Source organism: Paramormyrops kingsleyae, chromosome 22 (assembly GCF_048594095.1).
Source record: "Paramormyrops kingsleyae isolate MSU_618 chromosome 22, PKINGS_0.4, whole genome shotgun sequence".
Lineage (NCBI taxonomy): Eukaryota > Metazoa > Chordata > Actinopteri > Osteoglossiformes > Mormyridae > Paramormyrops > Paramormyrops kingsleyae.
Window position 1 is genome coordinate 20,807,056 of NC_132818.1, and position 26,942 is coordinate 20,833,997.

Genomic DNA, 26,942 nt, shown 5'->3' on the forward strand with positions numbered 1-26,942 from the left:
AAATATATTTTCAGTGGGACGGCGTTCATTGTCTCGTGACAATATATCTGTAGCTAACAATGAAAAAGGTCCCTTCTATTGTCAGGACAACTTCATCCTTTGTCTGTGCGACAACGGACTACAAATGTGCCTCGGATAACTAGGAGCTGTCCAAACTGGGCAAAGCTGAAGCTTCAGTGGCTGCCAAAAGACTCCGAAAAGGGCCGAGACACGGTGGGCCGGCAGCCAAGGAAATGGATGGTGTAGCAAACACAATCAGATGTCCCTTGTGCCGGATCTGGTCAGTCTGCTCTCATCATCTCCATCCCTGTGGTCCATCCCGCTCTACGGCATGGCAAGCAGAGTTGGGTAATTCAGGTCCAGAGAGTAAAAATCCAGAACAAGATTTTGTTTCAATAAACCATCATAAAGAGTCACAGTCACCGAGTACTCAACTGGTTGGCTGAAACAAAGTCCCGGACTGGACTTTTACTCTCTGGACCCGAATTACTCAGCTCTGTTGGTAAGGAATGTGGAAATCAGACAGCAGAACCAACCAGCTGATAACCACTATACTCACTTCGGACTACCAAACCCAAATTAGTCCACTGATTGGACCCCACCTTACAGACATGTCACCTAAAGCAAAAAGCCAGCTGAAGGCATTTCAACACCTGGGATACTGAATAATGACATATAATAAGTTTGGGGTTTTAGATTTACAGTTATTAGAATTAGAAGTGTTTTATAGTCATTATACCATGTATATCGAAATTGCAGAGCAGCTGCCCCTTCAGATACAACAAGGAGCAAACATTCAATCATTTACACAGAGGGTATTGAAAGTACTACTAATGAGTACTACTGAATAAAAAGTAAATAAAAATGTGTACATAAAATGTATATTGCACAGAAAGCAAATATTGCACTTGGCTGGAGTTATTACACAAGTGAGTTATTGCACATCCAGAGAGGGGTTGGGGGGGGGGGGGGGGTAGCGAGAGAGAGAGAGAGAGAGATACTTTGGAGCAGCAGCGGGGACAGTGGTCAGCACTGTTACGTCACCCTTCTCCGACCAGGGTTCGAGTCTCCAACCCAGTCCTGTGGATGTGGAGTTTGCACATTCTTCCTGTGTCATAGTTGGGTTTCCTCTGGGGGGGTCTCTGGTTTCCCCCCAAATTATGAATGGTGTCAGTGTGCCCTGTGATGGGTCGGCACCCCATCCTGAGTAATTCCCTGCCTTGTGCCCATACACACACAGCTAGGATCCATCTCTATTGAGGACAGATGGTTAAACTAAATTATGGGGCTGATTGGAGAGTCGCTGAACCCAAAGCAGAATCCTGTACTTGGACTGCAGCTGTGGCACAGAAAACAAGGACCACGGGCAAATGGGCTGTTGCTCTGTTTGGCAAATTCTGCCAAATGCATGTGCATTTCTGTGCAGGTATGCAAAGATAAAATCGCAATGGAAAGCTTAGAAATTGAGGTCTACGGCCAGACAGAAGAAGGGAAGGTTCCAATTTTTATGGCATCTTTGACAACATTTATAGTCCTCGGGGTCAGTCTTAGTAATTAGAGATAATGAAAAGCCCCCATGCCCTCCTGCTGGATAAGTGCTGGGCAGATGCATGACTGCATGACCGCTATAACAGTCAATTCTGAATGAAGCTGTGGTCAGTACCCCTGCTTTCCCATTTAAGATTAGCTCAGAGAAGCTATAAATCAGAATTATTGTATCACTGTCTACAGCCTATCATTGTAAATAATACACATAGCACACATTTAATAAAAAAGTCACTGTACTCACTGATGATGATGATTTGCTCCTTTGTCAAGGAAGAAAAGCAAAATAACAATTTGCGGGATATTGTACGTACGAGGTGACAGTGCACAGGTCCCCCAAGTTACTCTGTAAACGGCTGAAATCCGGCTCATTTACGCGTTGAATACAATGCTGTGCAATCTGTACAATTTAAAGCAAAAACTCTTTTTGATCCTTGATTGGTCAGTAACGACCTGCCCTTGCTACCTTCCCCCACCTCAGACATCCTCTTTATCTCATTTTTTACTGCCAAATCTTTTTTTTAAAAAAAAAAAAAAAAAAAAAACTTTGCAAATGAGTATTTCACAGTTTAGACACACAATTGACAACAACAACAATAATAATAATATATGTTTAATGGTGCTCTCTAACGATATACATTTGATGATGTGATGGATTCCATAAATAGCCGAAAAAAAGGATGCAAAATTGATTGAGTTCATTTCATCTTAGTAGGAGGAACCATAGCAATAACTTTAACTTTTTGTGAAACAGTAAACACATCCTTGGACTCTTATTTTAATCTGTGTGCACCAGTTACATGGTAAGTACTTCAGAGCGAATATGTCTTCCTTTCACCCTCATAATCCTCTGGAGATTCTATGCCATCTGATGATGATTCTTGATGCTCTTAACATCTTAATTTTATTACCCCCTCATCACTATATTTTTGGTGAATACAGCAGTACTTCCCTCACCCCCCCCCCCCCAACTCCACCTCTGACTCTCCTTCTCTATTCCTAAGAGAGAGAGGGAGAAAGAGCTGAGGGAGGGGTAATCTTACACATGCACAAAAAAGGATGATCTCGGTTCAACCAAATGCATTTATCCTCTGCATTTGAATGTGTGTGTGTGTTGATCTGTGTGTATAAGTGAGACATAATGAGAATATTGGGACACTGTTTGATGCTATGTTGAAAATCCTTGAACTGTCACCGTTTCTTGTCATTTATTATTTATTGTTATTATTTATTAATGTCCATCTACCTGTGTGTGTGTATGCTTTTATGTGTGCATATACAACACACAAAGGAGACAATAACATAGAGAAGGAGGAAAAATGTCAAGAAAACTATAAATTATCATGTTATTTATCCTGCTTTCCAGTAGTAATAAAAAAAATTATATTCTAAAAATTCTATTCAGTTTCATAACTGTTGGCTTCAAACTGACCAGAGGAACATCTATGCACCCTCAGTGTGCTTTGTTCCTGTTTGGTCAGCATGTGTCGCCGACCATCCTGTTCCCTTTGTCCTGTAGCCCTTAATCCCTAGTGTGTTTCCCTCAGTGTGCTTTGTTCCTGTTTGGTCAGCATGTGTCGCCGACCATCCTGTTCCCTTTGTCCTGTAGCCCTTAATCCCTAGTGTGTTTCCCTCAGTGTGCTTTGTTCCTGTTTGGTCAGCATGTGTCGCCGACCATCCTGTTCCCTTTGTCCTGTAGCCCTTAATCCCTAGTGTGTTTCCCTCAGTGTGCTTTGTTCCTGTTTGGTCAGCATGTGTCACCGACCATCCTGTTCCTTTTGTCCTGTAGTCCTATGTAGCTCAATAAGCTGAGTGATTGTCTCTTATGTTATCATCCCTCCTGGCAGGGGTTCAAAGCTGGCCTGTAGCCTGCCTTACCTTTAATTACTGTTTTTATTTACCCTGCTTGTGACCTGTTTTATTTTGTGCTGCTTGTTCTTTAGTTCCTAGCCTTTCCTATTGTATTCAGTCATCAGTGTTGTTCCTAGTGCTGTATAATTGTAATCCACCCCACCTGTTCCTTGTTGCCCTGTGTCCTTGTTATAGGTTAATTGTGTTATGGGTTCCACCTGTCCAGCGTCATGTCCTGTTAATTTGGTATTTAAGTGTCTGCTTTTGTTCTCTCCTTTGTTGGATCATTGTCGCTGTCTCCCAATGTAGTTTCCTGTTTGTAGATTCTAGTCAAGATAGTTATTCCCTATTAGTGTGTGCAGTTTTCCTATGTTTCTCCTTCTGCTTAAATCTGTTTTGTTCTAATGCCTTTTTGTTAACGTCTTCTGTTGGATATGGATAGTCACTCCTTCCCTTCCCCATGCCATACCTGTTACAATAAGAAATGTAAAGGGGTAGGACTGCCTGGTCACAGTCAATGCATGGTAAGACTGCTGATGCGTTACTTAAATGCATTTGATAAGACTGATAAGCCAACATAAAGTAAGAATGTAAACAGCTATAATATAACTGTATTTGTGATGGGATGAAAATACTGGTTGAACTACAACACTGGTTAGCGGAAGTGGCCCACTGTTATTTTCAGGTAATGTGAGATACATTTTTTAAGAATATAAAAATTTAAGAAGGTTTATTTACTTTTCTATGCAATATTGTCATATTAACATGATATACATCCAATTCAAAACTATTTATTACTTGATATATGTGCAAAAAAAAGCTCATTGTATTGTCGCAGACTGACATTAAAACCTCTGGGTGTCTCACGGTGATGTTGGGATTAAATTTCACGCATGGATCATATAGAAACGAGTGCACCTTTTGCTGTATGTCAGAAGAGAGAGTTGGTGTGTATATATAGTGGTTTAACAGATGCATGTGTCAGCAGAATACTGGTTGCAGAAAGGAAGTCAAAGAAAAAGCTGTTCGAAAATAAAAAACAGGAGTCCGGTGAATGTACAGAAAAGGAGAAAGAGGGGGTATGAATCCGAGCCTCTGACAGCTGATTTTACCCGGTGTGCAGTGCCGGGAAATCAGTAGATTTGGAGCTTTGGTTGTATAATGCCTAAATTGCAAATGTGTGCCTGCATTGTGCCAGACACTGTATGAAACTGACTCTGACATTACAAAGGTACTCATAGCGGAACACCTACACAACCAGAAACACGAACACAGGGGATGGTTATGCATATTATTTTGATTGAGTACTTCTGACAGGATGCTGTAATCGCATTTCAACGCCCACCGACGAGGATCCTTGTGCGAAGTTCATAACGTGACTTTAATCACCCATTTACTCATTTCCGAGTAAATTATGGAAACATTAACTGAGTTCGTTTGGCGTTGATGATTACGTGATTGAACGAGTGATGCTCTTGTTTTATATGCCCGTAACATCTGAAGTCTTAAAACGACTTTACCCGAAAAGTGTGACAATCAGCTGCGGCTGTCATGTTTACTAAGTAAATACGCGGGTGTGTTGATTAAAATATTTACCTCAGAAGACGGTGTCTTTTCGAAACGATGACCACAAGAAAGGGGAGCCAAACCTGCCTCCTCGCTTATAGTGAGACGAATCTATGTAAAGCTTAGTTGAAGTGCCTGAGATTACAGGCAGGGCTGAATGTGCGGGGCGTAAGGAGCAGGACTTCAGTTAAAGCACTAAAGCGACTCGCATGAAGGACACGGGTCTGTCAATGCCTGTCCTGGAGTATAGATGTGCAGAAGTATTTTATTTAATTGGCCTGTCTTTTGTCACATTACGCGACGGGGACACTGTCACAGTGGCTACGCATTGTCGCCGCGCTCACTGATACCAGCCTACGACACAGTGACAGGATCATGTATAAGGCGTCGTTTTCGCAAGCAGAGAGAGAAATCGGTAAAGAAATACTTTAAAGTGGGTCAACATAAGCCGCGGGGCAAAGTACTTCTCCTTTTTTCCGCGCTCCTTTGACAATTTTTTTTAACTATTCGGAGGAGGGGTGGTCATACAGAATCTACTGGCACATCCATATGCCCCGAACAACATTCTACATTCTATCAGGAGGGCTTGGGACCGGACCGATGTAGTTTTTGCTCAACTTGGATGTATATTTTGTTTATTGCTCCAAAGCAGAAGAGCACACGTGAGAAGAAAGGAGCGTTTCCTTGCAGCATTGATTCATACCACTTATGGTATGTTACACGTATACACGTATGTGCGCCTGGATGTACTTCATTGCTCCTGGCAATTTAGAAAAGCCATGTAACGTTATCATGTGAAAAAATAACGCCTGTTTGAGCAATAATGACTTAAAGCTGGACGATATTCTCATCGATGACAGACGACGGACCTCGTACTTAAAGAAACGTTGTGATAGAAAGTTTTTTTTTTTTAAAAAGTGCTATAGCCTACGGTTCATCTGCCTCATCTCGCCGAAGGGACGAAACATCTTCCCAGTCTAAATAAACCCCAAGGCGACAGCCGAAAGAGAAAAGAGGGCCAAATCATTTGATCTATATCTACATATAAAGGTTCGGGAAAATGCACAGGATCGGTCTGCAGGTGAGAACCTCAATGAAAACTATGTTCAACTGGAATATCTGTTTCCGATTGACAGGTACAGCGGTACAGATCAGATTTCCCCTGTACAATGTAGGCTATGTAAAATGAAATTCTCATAAAATAGTCATTAATCAAGTAGTAATCCATTGGGACTCAAAGATAGTAATTGGAAGTTTTAATGTATTTTTCACATTTTTTTGCGCTGCAGTTGATGCAAAAAAACGCCGGCTATTTAATTAATTAATACTTGTCCAGCATGAGAATCGCCATGGAGATCCATAGTTTGCTATGTCCCAGTGCAAGACAAAATTGAAATATTTTAGATTTTTGTAGCATTTTTTATTTTATTTTTTAGGGGGGGGGGTAACAGTGTCAGTTTCATTATCTCGTAGAATGTTGGAGAAAAAAGAACGTTAACGTCATGCATTAATTCAGTATTTCTTGACTTCAGTTTTTGTGAAGATTTGTCTTCTATATAATTAAAACTCCGTACCGCTTAGATCTTATTACCAAATTATTTATAATGGAAACTGTATATTAATTGATGAACGATTACGTAAATTTAACAGAACTATGAATAAGCAATCTGACAACAATATTACATTTTTTTTTTTTTTGTCATTGGTCTATCTGTTGCTGGATTCCCAAATTATGTAGGTGTTACAATATTATTACCGGGCGCATATTCTAATCAGTGATAATGTTATTTGCGGTAAAAAATAAAGCCAGACTGATAACTCGTGGCAAATTAAGCCAAGAGGGACTAATTAACCGTGAACATGTGAAGAGATGTGGAAACATTCAAAGTGCTTACATCCACTAAAAGATTTTCACGCGCACCTGTAGACCTGCTAATTAGCAGTCTGGCTAGTGGGTTTTTCTTCACAATGGCTTTTTACGAACCATGCCGTACAACGTCAATATAAGTTTTGATAAGACTTCCTTTAAATGTCAGAAACAAATCTATGCTCTAGTCAAATTATAACTGTACTCAAAGACACTAAATCAAGTAAATCGATTTTTCACGCTGCAGCAAACCTTATGCACGTTATCACGGCTCCATCTGTTTGATATTTCCATTTCTTTTTGGTGACTCGCTATAAAATTTAATCATGGCTGTGGTGGGTTGACACCTATCGTTAGATTATTCCCTGCTCTGTGCCCGTACGTTGCTTCCGGGATTGGCTCCGCTTGCACGTGCTAACTGTGGAGTAGTTCCGCTTAGCTGGTAGTATCCATGCACGGATTAGAAGATGATCATGCATGGAGTATTTTTACTTTTAATACCCCTAAATAGGCTGGGATGTTAGCAGGTACTTTCTAAGACCTCAAAGGTGCCAAACACAATCTGCTCCGGCCCTGAGAGCCTTCACCGATGCAGGGCTGTGACTGAAAAACCATTGGAGATGCAGAAGAAGAAATTGTGTAGCAAGAACAAATTAATGTGTACAATGATCATGTGTACCTTAGTTGTATGATTAAATGGTTTATGTTGTTATAAGATAAATAGTTTTACTCATATATGGTGTATATTACTGTCAGGTAAAACAACCCAAGAAGTTCTACACCAGGGGTCACCAACACGGTCAGTTTCAAACTGGTAGCCCTTCGCATGGCTCAATACCTGTGAAGTAGCTCAGTTTCAAAAAGGTTGGTGGCCCCTGGTCTACATGAATATATTATGATGCAAATAGTTACTTAGTTTCACTTGTTTCCTAATAATGCATTAAGCCTCTATGAGGGTCATTTATATTGTGTCACGGTGCACTAATGTTATGGCTTATGCCAGCATCCCTTGGAGACGTAGTGTCGTGACGGGGGGGCAGCCTCTCACTCGGCAGAGCTCCTTTTCATGTCTCTGCTGTTATGTGGCCGTTAAAAAAAAAAAAAAAAAAAAAAAAAAGAAACGGGGGGGAATCCTGTAAGGCCATACCCAAAGAATACTGAATCGAACTGAAACTGAAACAACACAGGCAAATACACCCAGGCCCCTGAAATGGGTAATGAGCGTTCCGACTTCTTAGAATCACAATAATAGGGTTATCCTCAGATCCTTGTCTTATGCAATCAAAGGAGAATTTTATAAAAGTTGTGCTTGCCTTCTAAATTGCTGCAAGACTTCAAAGCCTTTCGAAATTTTCCAACAGGGATTGTGCATAAACAGTAAAAGAAAACAAAGCTGTAATGCTGTTTCTTTTAAATAATTTGCTATAACTAGTAAGGTTTTACCACGACTTCATTAGCAAACCATTAAAATTTAGCCACATTGTAACCATATGACTGATAAATATATTGTGAAGAACAATTTCCCCTTGAGAGAGAAGTAATCCATACTAAAGAAACTGAGACATTTATAATGTTACTCTCACCCACCGAATCAATTTATGGTAATTAAAGTGCAAGTTGAGAAATCAGTAGTGGAGGGGTATACAGGAGATGGGACACTCTTTCCACCCCTACATCTCGCATTAATGGTACGGTCTGCCATCTCATTGGTCGGCTTTCCCATGCGGCACATGCAGCATTAGGGACATGGTGTCGGGGAGAGGCAGACCATGCCTAATTTATTGGGTTGCTCCCATGGAGACGAGCATCCTGCTCTTATATCCCATCTGTGCTTTGCTGTGTTGCAGTGTCTGCGATGCACCGACGCCGTGAGCTGTGCTGCAGTCACTTAATACTCAGTGTGTCTGTTTCCAGGCCATTTAGTTATGGTCAGGCTTTACGTTTCTTTGGTTTAAATCTAAGCCTTTCAGCACTAATCTACTATGTGACATATGACATCATCATGGTCAGGATATGAACTGTATTGTACTGTATTGCTTTGATTTACTTTGGACAGTTCAGCTGTAAATCGTTCTTTTACACCCAATATGATAGTTTCAAGTCTCAAAAATGACTCTTTATCTGTCTTTTTGGATCAGTTGGCTATGCAGTTAAGTGACTCCAGTGAATTTCTTCAGTTTATTTGATTCTGTGATCCTGAGAATGAACAGGACAGATGTTGACACACATTTCCTTCTAAGCCACTAACCCCCCGCCCCCCAAATGAATACAATTAAAGGGAAAATTGAATATGTGTTCTGCAGACATTAACAGTCCCACAGAGAGACACAGTTTGTTTCCTGCTGTTACTTCTGCTCAGATACCCACCCAAGCAGAAGATTCAGTTACCTTTTGTGCCATTTCAAAGAGAAAAGGATACACAATAGCTAGATATCAGATCCGACCTTAAATTAACTGTTTCTTCACAAATTGTTTTTTTTTTTTATTGGAGCGACATTAAGCAATGTAACTAACAGAAAATCATGCTTAATTACATTCAGTTAGTGTGTTTCTTGTGTATATTACTGCACATAATCCAGCGTCCAATTACGCATCCTGGGGTGCGTTTGCTGCTATGTTAGCAGCTTGCATAGTTAGAACCGTGCAGCTAAATGGGTCCAACTATGTAATTTGGCTAATGGGAGATTTTTGGGAAATGTACCCCTGATTGACGTCGACTGGGGACCTTGAGCCTATCCCAGTAAGTTAGGGTACAAGGCAGGGGCGCAAATGAGATGAAATGCAAGTCTCAGGACATACACTGAATTTCACTGTATATGCTGCTTGCACCATTTTATTATTTTTTAATTATAATGTGAGAACAGTGAGCAAATTACTACAACAAAAACACTGGTGGAAATTTGATACCATTTTCGGCAGCAGTTGGATTCTCCTTAAGTTATTTATCTCTTGCGCTATATGACCTTGCCTGCTTAGCAGCAAGCATTCGCCAACAAGGTCGAAAGGCCTTCAATAAACGTCAGTCTATAGACTGCACACAGAAGAAGGTGATTAGTTACATAACTATGTTCAAAAGTATTGTCCTTCAGCCCAGTTCGTTTTGCGGCCTTCACACCAAATGCGTAATTCGAACGATTTCCAAAACGCTGCTTCCATCACGGTGGCGAACGTCAGCAACAGTTCAGCCTGGGTGCTGAATTAAACTCGTATTCTCATCACACTTAAGAATCCCGAATAAAAATCCAGACTGAACTGAACATAATCACATTTATCCTTCAATGTGACACCTTGAGAACATCTTTTAAGGAGCCAAGAATAAACGACTCTGCTGAACGATACAAAGGGATTACGCTTTAATTATGTAGTAAGAGCAGAAAGTATCAAAGGCACATCGTAATTCATTACCGTCATCGTGGCTGAACAAGGATCAAAGAGTTTTTATAAAAGTATTGACAAACCCAACCTGTGTCACTTCTACTTGTAATCAATACCACACAGCAGTACTCTACGTGTTCCTCCAAAAACCGGAGGTAGGTGAATGAATAGGTGTTTCATTTTTGGCACAATGAGAAAAAATCTGTCGGTACCAGTTGAATACATTATTGTCATCGTTGTCACTGCTGTTTTCCATTATTTACTTGTCCAAATCCAAGTCCTTCTTTTGAATTTGTGAGTTGTCTCTGGCAGTTCAAAGCTTAGGTGACTAAATCACTTTATAGGATAAGCTCTCAGTCCCGAACTGGAGCAAAGGGTATTTGGGGAATATCAGGCTTTGATGCATTAACTTACATTTGTGTTGGTGTTGGAGAGGAGAGCAGTGCAGTCATTTGTTGTCAGTTTAGTAGAGGAAATAAAACACCACGTGAAGGTGAACAAGAAGACGAAGATGATGGAACCCAAGTTTCTTACATTGTACAAGTCTTGAGAAGGGGTTTGGAATCAATTAATGCTAGATTGCAGAAGAAAGTACTTCAGAATTAATTGAAGGTTCTGCTCAGGACACTGTAGATATGATTCGCCATGGCCTAGATACGGCTTGGTCATGTGTACCATTGTTTTATGTCTCTTGAAATGTTATGTTGTGGTTGTCAACTCAGTTTTTTTCTTCAAGGAGTAAATCTACATGTTTTTGTTCTGTTCCTCAGTGAGGGCTGGTGTCCACCTTTCATTTTGATATAAGAAACATCACTAATCCCAGCACATCTTACATTTACTCAGCCTTTGCCTCCAGTGAAGTTAAGAGGACCATCATCTTAATGGCATTTAGAACATGGTCATGCACACCACACTGGGTTGAGAATACATTTTATTGGGCACCTGGTTAACACTTGCTTGCTCTTCAAAAATTAAAGTTAGCAGTAAACATTCATAGCTATAAACACTGACGGTAGTAATGGAAGGATTGTTTTTTTTATGTGCTGTCTTCCTCATGTACTTCACCTGACATGAGGGAACAGGACGTGGTTCTCTATTGGAGTAGCATGGCCAGAAACACAGTCTAAGCCTGGACAGACCTGCTGAAAATCATTTGTTTCCAACTAGATAATGACCCCAAGCCCATCTTTGGGTTATGCAGTGAATATTATCCTGTGGAGAAGGGAGGCAATGGAGTGCTGCGACAGATGAGTCCCCCCCCCCCCCCCCCCCCCCAAATCCCACAACATAAACCCTACAGAGCTTTGGGATGAGTCGGATCGAAGAGTAAGAGCAAGGTGGCCAACTTGTGCTCAGAAGTTGTGGAAACTCCTTCAGGACTGTTGGAGAAGCAGCTGGCTGAAAGACTGCCAAGAGTCTGCAATGCTGTCCTCAAGGGAAAAGGGGGCTATCTTGGAGAATCTACAATTTGAGAAAATTCTGAGATGTTGGTCGTTGGAATATTAGATATATATTACTTGACTGCCTTGAGGCCTTTTGCTATAACATGAGTATGCATTGAAAGCAGTTGTGTCTAGATGTTTACCTGGTGCTATGTATCAACCGAAATCAGCCTCCAAGTGTGAAAAAAGTGAAGTTTTTCTCATCTTGAGAGTTACGTAATGTAAAATACATGTCCTATGACCCTAGTCATTTGTCACTATAGTTATGCTGTAATTATTATTTTTTTTTCTGGAATATTCTACATTTCTCTCAGATCATTTTTCTCTAGAAATATGAAAAAGCAGACGAGCTCCTGTGCCTCATCCTTCACAGTTCAAACCAATAAAAAAATATATAATTCTCGTTAAAACAGACAAACGTTGATACGACAGTCTCAAATTAGAATTTTTGTTACAGCGTGAAAATGGAGCCAGAGATGAATTGGAGTGATATTTTTACACATTTAACCATCATTTATTCCCTACGGTTGTATGCTCTTGGCTTTTTTTTGTAAATTCTTGGTGCGGTGCGGAGGATTAACACACTAGAGCATTCACTTTAGATAACAGCCCCCCCCCCCCCCATGAAAAGCGATTACTTACCAGCCCATGAGGTCTGCTTTCATAGCACATCTGTCACAGAGTAATAAGGGCTTTAAAATTATGGTATTTACCCCAGTCCTATAAATGTCGCAGTGCATTAGGCTGACATTAAGGTGACATTAACCAGTCCAGATCTTTACCCACCCCCCCAAAGATCACCATGGGGATTACTCCCCATAGCACAGCTGAAACATTCAACGATGCACCAGCGTAGAAGAGAGTGTGATATTTGTGGGGGGACACAACACAGTAATTTAAATCCAAATTGTGCGGTTACGCGTCTCCCCAGTATCTCCTAGTTCCCATGTCCCTGCAGTGATGGTCTACCTGAATGAAACCAGTTCAGGAGGCATATTGGTTGATTTTCATACTGGTAGGTGGAAGTGGGGCCCATCGATGGTCTCCTCTCTCGCCCTGTTTCCTAGTCCCTGGATGCAGAGGAAAAACTGAAGAATGTGTAGAGAGCATTACTTAGACATGGTAGTCGCTGTTTAAAGCCTTGAGTCTCCCCGCTGTCCTGCAGTGAGCTGATTACGGTGTGATTTGTCAAACCTTAATAGTGCCCTTGGGCAGTGTTGGAAGTTGGGAAAACAGGCGTCAGTGTTCTGCTTGTTATTCACTTCCAGCAGATTGTGAGAGGTGATGGTATGCAAGAAAGGTTCCGAGTATTCTGAAGAGTACCAGAACTGGGTACTGGCGAGTAGCGACCCACTCCCGGCGGTGCCCTTGGAGAACAATAATGACGTTTCGAGAGATAGTAGATTTCTTTGCATGCATCTCTGCTTCCTCTTTAGAAGCACGGTAAAGACCATGGATTCGAAGAACGAGGGATAAGCCCATCAGGAAAGGAAGAAGCACCTTTCTCCTCCTCCTCGCTCCCCTTCTCAAACGCCCGATCTTTAGCATTCACAGGCATCGCAGGAAATTCAAACGTTGGCAATAAAAGCTGCACACTTAATTTTTGTCCAGTTTTAATATATTCTTATTTATGTAAGACGACATAAGGCAAATTTTAATTGTTTGATGCATGGATAAAACTATTTTTTCCCTGAATGACTTTGAAAGAAAATTTGTTGAAATTTGTCAGACTTGATGAAAAGTCATAATACAGATGGTGGCTGTCTTTAACGTGTCTGTGCCAATATTGCAATAGTGGCTGTTTTGTGCTTGAGCCACGTGCGACACACCAATGCGCTCCTGAGCTGCATTAATCCAGGCTAGAGGAAGTCCAACCGTGCGGGAAAGAGAACCTGTGGCTCCTAATGATATTTTTGTGGCCCAAACTTCCTCTTCGTGGGTTTAGCATGGGAAGTTTTTTTTCCTTTATATATGTATATTTATATATCTGAGCTTTGATATCTTCTATATTTTGTATACGGGCCCTTTGTGGGAGAGAGTCAAGCTTGTGAGAATATCACATCGAATCCTCTCTGGCACCCCCCCTAATTTAATTCACATATGTGTTGGCCACAAAAACCAAGGTCAGCTTTTTTTCCCCCTACCCTGTAGGGTAGTCTCAATATGAAAAAAGGCCAGCGAATGCAGAGAGGAGGGGCGGATTAACTTCTCTGGGGAGGGGGCTATGCTGACATGGCTAGGGGGTCCCCCAACTGAACCGCTCAATAAAGGAGAGAGAATTAAAAATGATGGAACGTCAATAATCCGCAGATTGCTGGTGGTACAATTTGCCGAGCGGAGATGAGTCTGGCACTGGCGTTCAGTTTGGGGGGGGGGGGCGGCTTAGCCAGCGATGAGGTGTCCTCAGGAACAAGCAAGACACCTGGGTCTGGCACCAAGGGATATGCGGGTTAAGGTAAAATGAAAGTGGTACGCCTTTAATGGGCTACCACTACAATGCAGGGCAAATAGACAAACAAGAGCAGAAATATGACCCCCCCCCCCCAGTCCTAGAGGTGTGAGGCAACAGTGTTCCCCACTGCACCACCTGTTACATCTGATGTAGCAAAGTCTGCGTTTACTGTAACCATCACCAACTGATAAACACAATGAAGCAAACTGGCATGAAGAGAAATACCACTTAGCGGCGTAATTAAGATTTGAAACAGGCAAGCATTCTTCCTCATCCCCGATACAGTCCTCTTTTCTATTGAGTCCCCAGGTGTTGCTCTGTCAACAATTAACCCAGCAATTAACAAAAAAAGTCAAATAGCAGGTGACGTCCACTTTCTAGAACAAGAAATTTCAGGAAAGAACAAACGCTGATAATACAGAGCTGAATTAAAATGGCAAATTTGTTTGAAGTATCTTCTGTTCTGAAAGAAATCATTGCATCACTATAATAAAGACAAAACAAATTACACCCAGGTACCGATTGTTCTGTGGATTTATTTCTAAATACTGAAGAATACTGGGGAACTCTTGGGATCATTGTGAAATACCTGCAGGGGGAAAAATGCTTTAAAATGGAAAATTACGGTTGAAATTCAAGTGAAGCCTTTTATTTCCTGTCTTGCTGTTTCCTGCTCTGCAGATAACATGATGTTTCAGACCATAAACAAATAACTGACTTAAGTGTTTATATATATAATGATTTGTTGTCGCATCAGCAACACTGATGACATGCTGTCATCTGTGCTGTCACACTGGTGGCAGCTCGCGATGTGTCTTACCTGTAGTGGAAAGTGTTTACCGTGACAAAGACAAACAAGCAAAACAAAATGAGTCGGGTCTTGCAAACAGCCAGAGACAGATATACTGTTGCTTAAAACCCACATGCAGTGGTTAAGTTAGCATTGTTATTTATAGTTACTTAGTGAATCAAAACAACAATCAGCTTTCTCTTCTTTTCATTTGGATCCACAACTGTTACTCAGTGTTTGTTTGTATGTTTGTCTGTTTTGCCTTGGCCAAATAGTAAATATCAAAAAATCATGAATGAATCTTCAGAGATGACAAAACCTGATTTTTTTTTTTGTAGACATATATGTAAGACGTCCTTCCTTGTCAAGTACATTTGGGTACATCATAGCATGCTTATGAAGTTTAACATGATATGTGAAGAAATTTTAGAACTGTTTCTGTTCCTTGTTTTTGAATGACCCATTTTTCTTTATTTATATATATTTTTCCACCTGAAAGCCATTCCAAAATGTGGGTTGCAAACTGAGTTTGGAACAATTTGCATGAGAACATTTGGGGAAGGCTTTAAGACTAACACCCTTGTCTATTTGTGGAGTGTAAAAATTTTAGCTCAAATCCCGCTGTCCTGAACAAACCTGAATACTTGCCCCTTGCCCAACCCTATTTTTGACCACCTGGTTATCTTGGTTCTTTTTTGTTTGAATAAATAATTAGTTCCATATATGGCTTTTGATTTATTGGATTATTTCTCATATTGTTTTTTTAAACAGCTCTGGAAAAAATTAAGAGACCACAGCACAATTTTTTGTTTCCCTCATTCCCCATTTTTATGGGTGTGTATCTGTGAATAATATATATATATATATATATATATATATATATATATTGCAAACTGCAGCCTGGCTCTTCCCTGCTTCTCACTGAAGGGTTTCTTCCTTCCTTTATGGTTCTTCAGTCCTGCTTCTAGCCTGATATGAACTGTCCTAGCAGTGCACTTCACACCTGCACTTAATGTTTCCCATTCTTTATGATGGTCACTTGAGGTCATCCTCCAATTCATGAAAAACTGTTGGAAGTTAACAATCATCTCTGGCATTAGGACGTCGCTTTCTCCCTCTACCTGGCTGGTTCCTGGTCGTTCCCAGTGTCTCCAGCTTCGCCTTGTTCTTGTGTGCTGCTGTCTTAGTAACTTTGAGCCTGGAAGCAGCCAGACGCGCAGTGTAGCCTCTGCCAGCAGAACCAGGATTAAACCAGGATTTAAAAATGCAGTTAAAAAAATATAAAGAGTGGTCTCTTCATTTTTTCCAGAGCTGTATGTAATCTTGCATCACTTTACAATAAGACTACCCTTATAAATGTTTTCTGAATGATTTATAATCAGGTTATTAATTAGGTTGTAGTATTATAATCATTATTAAACGATTATGAACAAGTTATAACAGTTTTCTTTTTATTCATGAGTTACTAAACTGGAAAAAGGAAGCCTTATTGTAAAGCGATACCTATAATTTTTATGGAAATAAATTAATATAAGAAGTTCCCACCTCCTCCATCCAAACAGGTCGGAAAAGGACAGTATGGCAGAACGATGAATTGCTATATTGCTTATTTTTTGTCTTATTGGTTTCAACCTTGATTTGCCCAGGTATTGTCGATCTTGATGACCACAGTATTTGGAGCCGAAGCAGACATTACCTGTGAAGCTTTGCTCCTCTTCTCCGGAAACATCACAGGTAAGAGAGCCTGCTTCTCGAACCTTCGTGTGAGTCTGGCTTCCCTGTGTGCTGGCGCTCAGGGGTAAGAACGAAACAGCAACTGCAAATGAAGTGGAACAACTCCTGTGAATTTCTATGGTTGACCCTTCATGACTCTGATTATGTTTATCGTTCAGTCACGTTGGATTTTATGAAGGATGTTAAATATGTGAGCTTTTCCTGGGGGGGGGGGGACATAAATAAATCATAGCCTGGTATGTTGTGTAAAAGCTGGGACTGAGTCGTTATACTCCGACATCACAGCATGTTGATTTTGAGAGTAACTTCACATATCACTAAGGGGAGCGTGGGAAATGAAAACTGATTAAGGACTACCTCTTTGATCAAAGCAAAGTAAAGCGAAACATCATATGTAGATAAGCTGTTCCCACTGAGCAGACCAAAATAAACATGGTTTGGTCCCTGTGATCTGTGCTGCCGTATCTGTAACCAAACACACTTCAGATTTGTAACAACTTCATTACTATTGTACCTAAAATCAAAGCCAAAACCTTAACATCTACTGTAGTATGACCCTTATTATTCTCATCTTAATCTACTGAGTTGTTGACAACATCAATGGAAACGTTTCATTTGGTCTAACAAATGCATTGAAGGAGTACATTGAGTTTTAATACTGATCTGGCCAGTATGAAACTAAATAAAAGAAACGATCGGCTTCAAATACCATAACATATCGGGAATACAAGAAAAGTACGGCAACATGGAACGATGGAAGCGTGCCAAGTACTGTACAGTACCTGTGGGATGCTACAAATGAGCCTGCTTTGATCTCATTGAGTTCTATAAAGTTCACTCACCCTTCATTCATTAGGGGCTGTATATGAGTACTTATTTAAATGAGAAGATCAATAGAGAGATATCTTGGCACTGAAACATCTATTTAGTTTTGCTTGAAGGTGTTTTATTTTATTGGACAATTGTAGTGACCGTTTCTTGAATTAATTTGTTATTCCATTATTTTACATGTCATCCCAGCGAACGTAAAATGTCAAAATATTTGAGTATAGTGTAATTTCCATAATATTATACAATCAGGGGACATACATAGTATAACATTTAGATGACTTGCCACTAACTTTGACTAAATTGGCCTTGATTGGGTGGATATTTTTGGCTGTAACCCAATGTTGTATCTTTAGGGTTAAGAAATTTTAAATATACCTCGATCAGTTGATATACTATATTGAGCTCTGATTATGTATAACATAAATTACATTTTATGTTAATAAAGTAATTAAGTCTTAAAAGTACATTTTTTCAAATTTATTTATTACTGTGTTTAAAATTTCAAACTGAAATTTTGAGTTTCTTTCAGTTTAATTTAAATTATGTAAATAACTGAATGGCCATTCATGACTAATATCAGTCCTGGCCATGATGATATGAAGTAGGCAGCTATTTTGCATGTGATATCTCTGAAAATGCTGTCATATATGGTTTAACATCCATCCAAGAGTTCAAATTATTTACATTAGTCAATGGTTTTATTTCTCCATGCAGTGGTTTGTGTAATAATGGCTCAATCATGTACACAGCTGTGAAATTTATTTGAGGCTTAAGTGGAATTATAAGTATTATGTCCTGGTGAATGTTGATTAATAAGCATGGCAATGTAATCCCACCTTCATTTTCATTCAGCATGCTACCTAATTGCCCCAATCAGTCCACCATTCAAGGTTAAATTGAATTTATCTGTTTTGTTAATAATTTGCGGCTTATATTGAGGCGATATATATATATATCTGTGGCTTCCTTCTAACACTGTAACACTGTTATTGAACTATCAAATCGAAACCAAATCACCAGTTCAATAATTTTTTATCTTTGGGTTCTGCACTCCATCCTGGGTTTATCCCTGTCTTGTGACCTGTGACACCCTGAACAGATAAGTTGGTCAAAGATGAAAGATGGAGAGATACTACCATGGCGGCATGGTCGGGGCTGGGTGGTCCTGGACCCGCCCCCCAACCCCCCAAGAGGAACTCAGACCCATACATTCAACAATCACAGTACAATAAAGCGATTGTGTCTGGTGAGATCATTTAGAGAAATGTACTGTTTAGCGGTAAATAGATTATTCCTTCTCTGTTCATTTGGTTTTAGTAACGCCGAGGGTCATTTAAAAACTGATTAAAAAAATATGTAGCTGAGTCTGTAGTGTGATTTTGTTGCTAGGTAAATTGTTATGGGACTGGCCCACGTCATTTTCTCCCAGCACACCCACACTATGATTTCTGGGTGCATTATTGGATAGATATATACATCCATCCGTCCATTTTCTCTAACCGCTTGTTCTATTCCGGGTCATGGGGGTCCAGAGCCTACGGGTGCAAGGCAGGGAACAACCCAGGATGGGGTGCCAACCCATCACAGGGCACAAGGCAGGGAACAACCCAGGATGGGGTGCCAACCCATCACAGGGCACAAGGCAGGGAACAACCCAGGATGGGGTGCCAACCCATCACAGGGCACAAGGCAGGGAACAACCCAGGATGGGGTGCCAACCCATCACAGGGCACAAGGCAGGGAACGACCCAGGATGGGGTGCCAACCCATCACAGGGCACACTCACACACCATTGGACAGATACATGCCCTACAATTTTCTTGGTTAGTAAAACTGGACCGCACTACCATCTCCAGTGACTGCTTTTTCCCTCAAGTCGAGATGTTGAGCCCTGAAGCTGTAGTTTGTATGAGGATTTCCACCCAGACAGAGAAGTAAGCAACCTTGGCGGCCATTGTGGGAATCTGGCTGCAGTAGAGTTTAAATTGAACTTTGTAATTGAATGAAGAAAACTGGGGGGCCTGCGGGGCCTGACAGACCAGAGACACGTTTGCTTTGGTCTCTTTAAGCTGCTGAGCCTTCATGCTCCCCATCAAGGGCTTACGATACCTAAACAGGTGAAGCAGGGAAAGAGGGCCAGTCACACTGTAACCTGAATTAGCTGCCCACTGCTATGTCACGATGTCACATATGGGTTAAATGCAGAGGACACATTTCGTCGTCGTGCGCTGTGGTATGTAAACACTGATCGCCAAATTCTAAAATGATCAGAAATCGAAGGAGTAACATGATCCTTCATACTGGCAGTGAGTAACTGCCAGCATGAAGAATATCGAAGTTAAATGACCAAAATCTGCTTCTCCTGATTGGACACCCATACTCGGCACAGTGAAGACAATTTCTTCAATTGGGGCTGAAAGTTTGCAGATGAATGATGCAGCCTAGATTTAACCTGTGTTATAGTGTGTTTAACAAAGTGTAGCATAAAATGATCACATCTTGGGTAGCTGTATCACCATGTGGATACCTTCCAAAGACCCTTTACCTTTCGTGTACCCAAAAGCATGGTAAAAGTCACATAAAACTTTCATTTTTAATATTACAGAAAGTACCGTGTAAACCTTTGCCATTTACACTGTCTATTATCAGGTGTTGACAGTACCTGGAAATGTTTTATCAGTGTAATCACTGAGCTTTTTGTGCGATGAGCTTTTCAGAGGCAATTATCAGACATAGTCACAGATCACAGCACATGACGCAGCTTACAGCCTCCTAATCATCAATTAGTTTTCATTCATTTTGAAAGCCAGGGGAATGTTGGAGAATCGCCACATAACTATCAATAAACCCCTATAGTCAAGCATGGCAATGAGAGCATCATGCAAGAGCTGGGAAGCATTGAAGAAAATCTAAGAAAGTTCATAAGAAAAGTAGATTTATTCTACTAAAAGGAGGGAGATTAAAATTAAATTTTCAGTAACACACAAAGCCAAAGCTATTCTAGAGTGCTTTAATAAAAGAGAGCGAGTGACCTTGAGTGACCTAAATGGCTTGAATTCCGCTTTCCATCGTGATTGCTGAGCTCAACCCAAGAAACCTCAAGACAAGAATTAAAGGTTCATTTGAAGTCATTTCCGTTTTGAGGAGATTGTCATACCAAGTGACTGTGTGACATCAGTCTGTGGACGCGTCAGAAACAGTTTCCTTTGACGCAAAGTGTCCATTGCATTTCACCTTAGTGTTTCACAGAACAAAAGGGTTTACAAAATGGAGATAGAGCATAAAATATCATGTACAAACAGGCTATTGCTCAGTAATAATCACGTCGGTACATTGGAGATATTTGCATAGGACCATCATGCAGCCAAATCAATCAAGTTCTTATGTTCACAGCTTTTCTGTAATATTCTTTTGAACCTTGATCACACTTTTCTTTGCTTATCCTGTGAGAGCTTTCAATCGAGTGCAAGCTCATGCATAACTCTGTTAGTTTAACTGTCAACGCGAAACCTTGGCAGAAATGAATGAGACAATAATTTCTCACTAGAAATGTACTGAAAATCTCCTTTAAATTCTGTGCCCAGATTCATCACCTTCTCATTGTCACAGAGTTGTTTCTACCCATTTAAAGGCCATGTGTCATCCAATTGTGTGGTTTCTCTTGTACAGTAAAATCCCGTTATAGTGGACTCGCTTATAACGGAATATCGTCTATAATGGACAAGGTCCGCTTGTCCCGGCTGTGCGCCTTTAAGAACATGCAGCTTTTAGCTGTAGTTCTGTTCGGCTATAACGGATATGCAGGCTCCGCCTACACAGCGTATGGCGAGCCGGTGATATCCAGCGCAGATGCGTAGTCGGGATTATTAACAGTCACGCATCTGGTCAGGTAAAGTTGGATTACTATATGTACAATATAATAATCTATACCACAAGTGTGTCTGCTGGGGTGTGGCATGAGTAAATGGTGTCCTGTAGTTGTGTTCTGGGCATACAGCAACTCTGGATGTAACGGACTTTGGATATAATGGACTGTGCCAGGTCCCTTGAAGTCCGTTATAAGTGGATTTTACTGTATTGTTTTTTTCCCTATTCATCACCTTGACCACTGATCTATTGTCTTACATGGCTTGGGTTAAACCCCAGGATTACTGCCAAAGCTGGAACCCATGTATTTAGAAGGAGCCAATAGTCATGCCATTCAATACATCAGTTTATATCAAATCAAAGCCCTTTCATGAAACCCAGATCTGTATTTAATATTCAAACATCGGCTGCTCTATAGATGATGTGATTAACAGTGTTTGAAATTGTCACTTTGTCTGGCCTTATCTGGCAGCTTCAACTTTTAATTTAGCTTAATTCATGAGTAGATACTAGATAGGGACAAAATACTTCACTAAGCAGTGCTGATTCTTTGGCTAATAGAGCATGTTTCCGAGCTGCAGTGTCAACAGTGAAGCTTGTGAAAATCAGCGGTGGTCAAGCAGAAAAAATTAAATGTTGCTGCAAGATTAAGGGTTTCATTGGCTAATTAAAAAGCAACTCTGACAACCAGGACAAACAGGAAATCAAACCCAGCAACACTTTTGGACACAAAATACTCCTGTTTATAAAACAACAAAAAAACACACACAGCCTATTCATCAGTGCTGTTAACAAGTGTTCTTAGCGGTAGTGGGGCCAAGGGGGTGGGCGGAGTGGCCCTGGTCCCCCTCTTAGAATAATCCGGACCTGCCACTGGTTTTCAGATAGCTGACCAACCACAGACTCCAAGCCTGGGATTACCCAGCATGCAACTGCAACTGGTTAGATGCCAGATGTTTCGACCATTCGGCCATTTTGCCATAATGCCTGATGAAGACCACAGAAAGTCTGAAAGGGGACCATCCATTAATTTTTACATATGTATTTAAAAAACGGAATACATTCAGAATGTAGATCTTGAAAATGTGGTTTTCGGTTCACACATTTTTCTGTGAATATTTGTCTTGAAAATAAGGCCAAGATATTTCCCAGATATTCAGTATTTTCTACATTTTTTCACTTTTTCCAGTAGTAGTTGTTGATGTGTTTTTACTTGGGTAGTTGTATTTCAGGTTTACTGTTTACTATCCTTTCAACACGCAGCCACGTTTCATGGTTCGTTGTTTCCAAGAAACAGCCGGAATAGGGTGTTGAGACGCTCCGACGTTCAGCCTCAGAGTCAGACAGTGAAGCCCAACGCGGAGTCGTCGGATCACCTGAACGGCATGTCTCTGGAGTGTCGGTATGAAGAATTTGGGAAAACCCACACAATCTCGTGGGGGAGCCTTGAGAATACAGGCCTGAAACACTACCCACACCACCCACTGTGATGCTATTATAACAGACGGATCACTTGGGGGTGGGGGGGGGGGGCAGAAGGGAGCCTCAGGAATCCAGGTTGGTATATTGATTTAGTGCATCATTTCCCGACCTGGCGCTTGGGGACCCACAGATCCCCACATGGTGGGGGGGGGGGGGCTTCCTCCCAGCTCCCTGCCAGGCAGCCCACAGAAACACAGACTGTCCGAGTCCCCGGGCACCGGATTGGGGGACACTAATTTAGTGCATCGTTCCCATTTTCTCAACAATACGTATAATATTAACGGTCTTCTGCTTTGACCCCAGCTATCTGGACTGCAGTTTGGCGCCTATCCCACGACACATAATTGCCTCTTGTATGATTCGATTTCCCCTATTCATCAGAGTCCAATTTGTTTATTTTCTTCCCATTGGCGGAAATCTTTGATTTAGTTTAAATATCATGAAGCCCACGCCATAACTAAAAGGCCGAAATGCCTCGGTCAGCAGCATGTCGACTGCCGCATATTAGATAATTAGGCCCGCGAATCGACAAAGGTGCCGAATGGTATTCAGCGAAGTGTCTTTGGGTTTATATAATTATCTCCTTCGCCAGGGAAAGCTGGAGACGTAGCAATTAAAGGGTGGGATGTTGAATATCTCTCCATGAAAAAAGATTACTGTCATGGCCTACAGTCTTAATATGCACCAATACCCCTGGAATGTCACACTGGGGTCTTGGTGAAGGATCGAGAATTAAGAACAGAATTTACAAACTTGGAGACAGTTTATCCAAGGGATTATATAGAGTAAATCATCAGTTTCTGTGTTACTTCAGAGAAATCCATCCACAGGGTTTATTCCTGAGGTTTGGTGGTTCATATTCTAACATCTAGCGCAAATTTTATATGTGTGACTTACAGTATGAGTACTAGTCTTCATGCATTCAAGTCATGTCCGTACTTCCAAAATAAGGGCACAAGGAAATATCATTGTAAATGTATCACTGATATAAAAAAAACAGCCAGTAATGATATTAACTGATGGAGTGTCATAAGTGGAATTTATTGAAATGTCAAATATTTCTTGACTGATTCTCTTGTTCATAGAAAAATGGTTGTGACTGTGTCATTAACAATCACTGTGATCCATCCGGAATTAAATTTACTTTTTGTTCTAAAATGTCCTTTGATTCTGTTGTTGTGGGAGGACCTTTGAATCAATTCCACAAATGCCTTATTGGTATTGCAGCCTGAATGCCATGAAACACTCTTGAAATCCAGCCTCTGGATATTTTACCCGCTTGAAACTTATTTTTCTATTCCTGCATAACTCAGTGTAATGTTATGAGAACTTTTAAATATATACCTGAATATATTCCAGAAAAGATGGTTGCATGGACCTGAAAATAAGATTCATGTGATAAATACGTTCCAGGTGAATCCAACATGTTCTTCTACTTGAAGTAGTTTGAAGTAGCTTGTAGCAAAGAATAAATCAATTCATTTTACCTCTTGTTGTTTTAGTGCATTCTTTAGCATCATGGAATCAGACGGCATCATCTGGCAACATTACAGGTGAGTACCAGAATGTGGATTGTTCTAACTACTGGATCATTCTGATTTATGGCTAGGATTAGGGTCTGTTTCCACAATACACAATTAGCTCCAGAATAATTTAGTCTAAACTGTTCTGTAAAATGTATAAAATAATGTTGTGCATTTTGCAATGAATACATTTGTAGTATACGTACTGTATGTGTCATGTATGAAGACGGCTTTGAAGGGATATTAGTTTGCACATTAAGCATACTTATGTTAAATTTTAAGTAGCAGGAATTTGGAGAAATGTTCTATGAGCGACGTTGACAGGATGAGCATGATAGAAACCAGTCAGCCAGCACTCAGGCACAACACCATCCAAATCATTCTGCTATAACGACACAGCGAAGGGGTCCGCTTACCAGAAGGCTTTGGGCTGAGTCAGTGGGAGCCGGCAGGGCAGAAGGAGAGAGAGGCAGGCATTACTTGGAAACGCTGGTAGGGGGACCCACTGTATTTGCACTTCTTTATTACTCTCAGTTCCCGTTTCCTTAAGATGCTCTGTGTTCTTGAGACTCTAGGGTCCCTGTTCGTGGGAATTTTACTTACACAAAAATGTTCTGAGGGCAGAATGAAAAATGATTGGTTCAGAGAGATAACCAATCAGATTGTAGAGGAGGTGGGACCAAGACATCTGATTGGTTGGCCCTGCCTCCTCTAGTTGCTTGGACCCACCTTCTCTACAACCCTCGTTCCCTCTACCAGAGCAAACCGTTATTTACTATTCATGTCAAGTACTTCTCAAATACATTTCAGTAAACCCTTTCAAAAAGGTAAGCCATGGGACTTGCAGCATTGCAACACACTGAAATTAGTTTAAGGTAATTGCAATTACTACCATTTTGTTACTGGAAAGTTTTTTTTTTCTCATTTCAGTAGTTGAATTCCTTCAAGCTCAGTCCACATTTGTAATTTCATTCTATTTAAAAGGTTGTATTCAAAACATCTCATATTTTCTTTTTTCGCACAAAAAAGTGCATGCTATTACTATACATTTTAATGAAACACTGTGGTCAGGATATCAACTGGTATATATATATATAAAATACTTGCTAAAAATGTAAAAATATATGTGTGGTTTTTTTTCTAATACAAAGTTGTTCTTCATTGTCCTTCATTTAATACATACTAGAAAAGCATACTACTAGAATGGCAAGTCATTAAATCATACTTCCTGTTTTGCATTTCTATCCCTAAAAATACTTCTACATACCTCACGCAGGTTTGTTTTGCAACACTTCAATAGACGGGATCGGCACCTGCTGGCCCAGGACCAGTGCAGGGGAGATGGTCTCCAGGCCTTGCCCGGAATACTTCTATGGAGTCCGATACAACACCACCAGTAAGTGACCATGCTTAAACGCCCGCACTTCCATGTCATTTTGGAAGCTTTCTGTCTTTTTAACCGCTGTCAGAGGACAAGCCGGGCTTGTGGCACCCGTCCACCTGTCCTCCGCTATTTCCATGTGAGCCAGGAGGACACAGCCGGGCCACTAAACCTTGGAATGGTAGTTTATATGCCTGTCTCCAGTATGGTAGCCCCCCCCCTCCCCCATTATGTTGCATGACAGTTACAGGGCAAGCTACATGTGAAAATGGCAGCTTGTGGCCGTCGGCACCTGTTATCGGTCCTGCTCTGACTTGCCCCCCCCCCTGCTCTCCTCACCAGAGCCCCCATTCCATTACCGCTGCCACTGGGCAGAACAGCCCAGTGAACTCCAGGTATCCTTAGTGATGAATTGCATCCTTAACTAGATAGGTATATGCACTCTAAGTTTCCAGACAGTACAGAGCTGCCCCCCCTCCCCCTTGTAGCCAGTGGTTATAGTGAGCTGCATGGGAGAGACAGCCTGGCCTCTGGAGGGCTGTGTGACCCCCCCCCCCCCCTCCTTCTACCAAATCTATCATGAATCCTCCACTGAGTCATGGAACAACAGATTGGTCTTCACTTGCAGTGCTGTATGAGTGTGTGGGCGTGTGTTTCTGCGGCTGCATGAACATGCATGCGTACGTATTTATGGACACTAGATAAATCTTCACGTCTTTAATCTCTACAGGGTGATAGAAAAGAAACATGGTAATGATTTAGCAGAATCGGGCTAAATAGAGTGATTTCAGATCAGGCGAAGAAGGGCATCCTGATTTTTCCCCTTTAGGGTCTGCAGATAATTGAGAACGCCCCTACAAATTGATTTAGTCAGATTCTATTTGCGTTCTTCGCTTATAATTCTGTGTATATAAGCTGTGTCTGGAGAGCATTAATATATATTACAATGTTTTTGGAACAGATTGCCAAATGCACGGCGGTTCGCCTGCACATGTGTGATTCAGTTTACATCTCTGGCTCCTTTTAGCTCTGCCCAGTCACACTGGGTGGCAGATTAAAAGCAAATGTTTAAGTGAACAGACATCATCCAAGAGGGATGCGCGGAAACTTTAACGACGGGCAGGTGGGGTGCACAAGCTTCCTTATCACCCTTTTATATTTTTTGTCCTGTTTCCCTTGAAAATTCCGCATGAAACTGAGCAAGTTTGAGTTACATCTCAGTCCATTGAAGTTCCT

The 26,942-nt window shown here is 41.0% G+C and overlaps 1 protein-coding gene across 2 annotated transcripts in view; it reads left to right on the plus strand.

Moving 5' to 3' along the window:
* The first annotated feature begins 4,945 nt into the window (after positions 1-4,945).
* Positions 4,946-26,942, plus strand: part of crhr1 (corticotropin releasing hormone receptor 1) — a 61,305-nt gene continuing 39,308 nt past the window's right edge. The window contains exons 1-4 of one of the 2 annotated variants that reach the window (XM_072704863.1): positions 4,946-6,043; positions 16,535-16,622; positions 24,305-24,355; positions 25,626-25,721. In XM_072704863.1, coding sequence (XP_072560964.1) covers positions 6,023-6,043; positions 16,535-16,622; positions 24,305-24,355; positions 25,626-25,721 — 256 coding nt within the window. In that variant the 5' untranslated portion in view covers positions 4,946-6,022. Of the gene's footprint in view, positions 6,044-16,534; positions 16,623-24,304; positions 24,356-25,601; positions 25,722-26,942 lie in introns of both variants that reach the window. The other variant, XM_072704862.1, reaches the window with a different exon arrangement.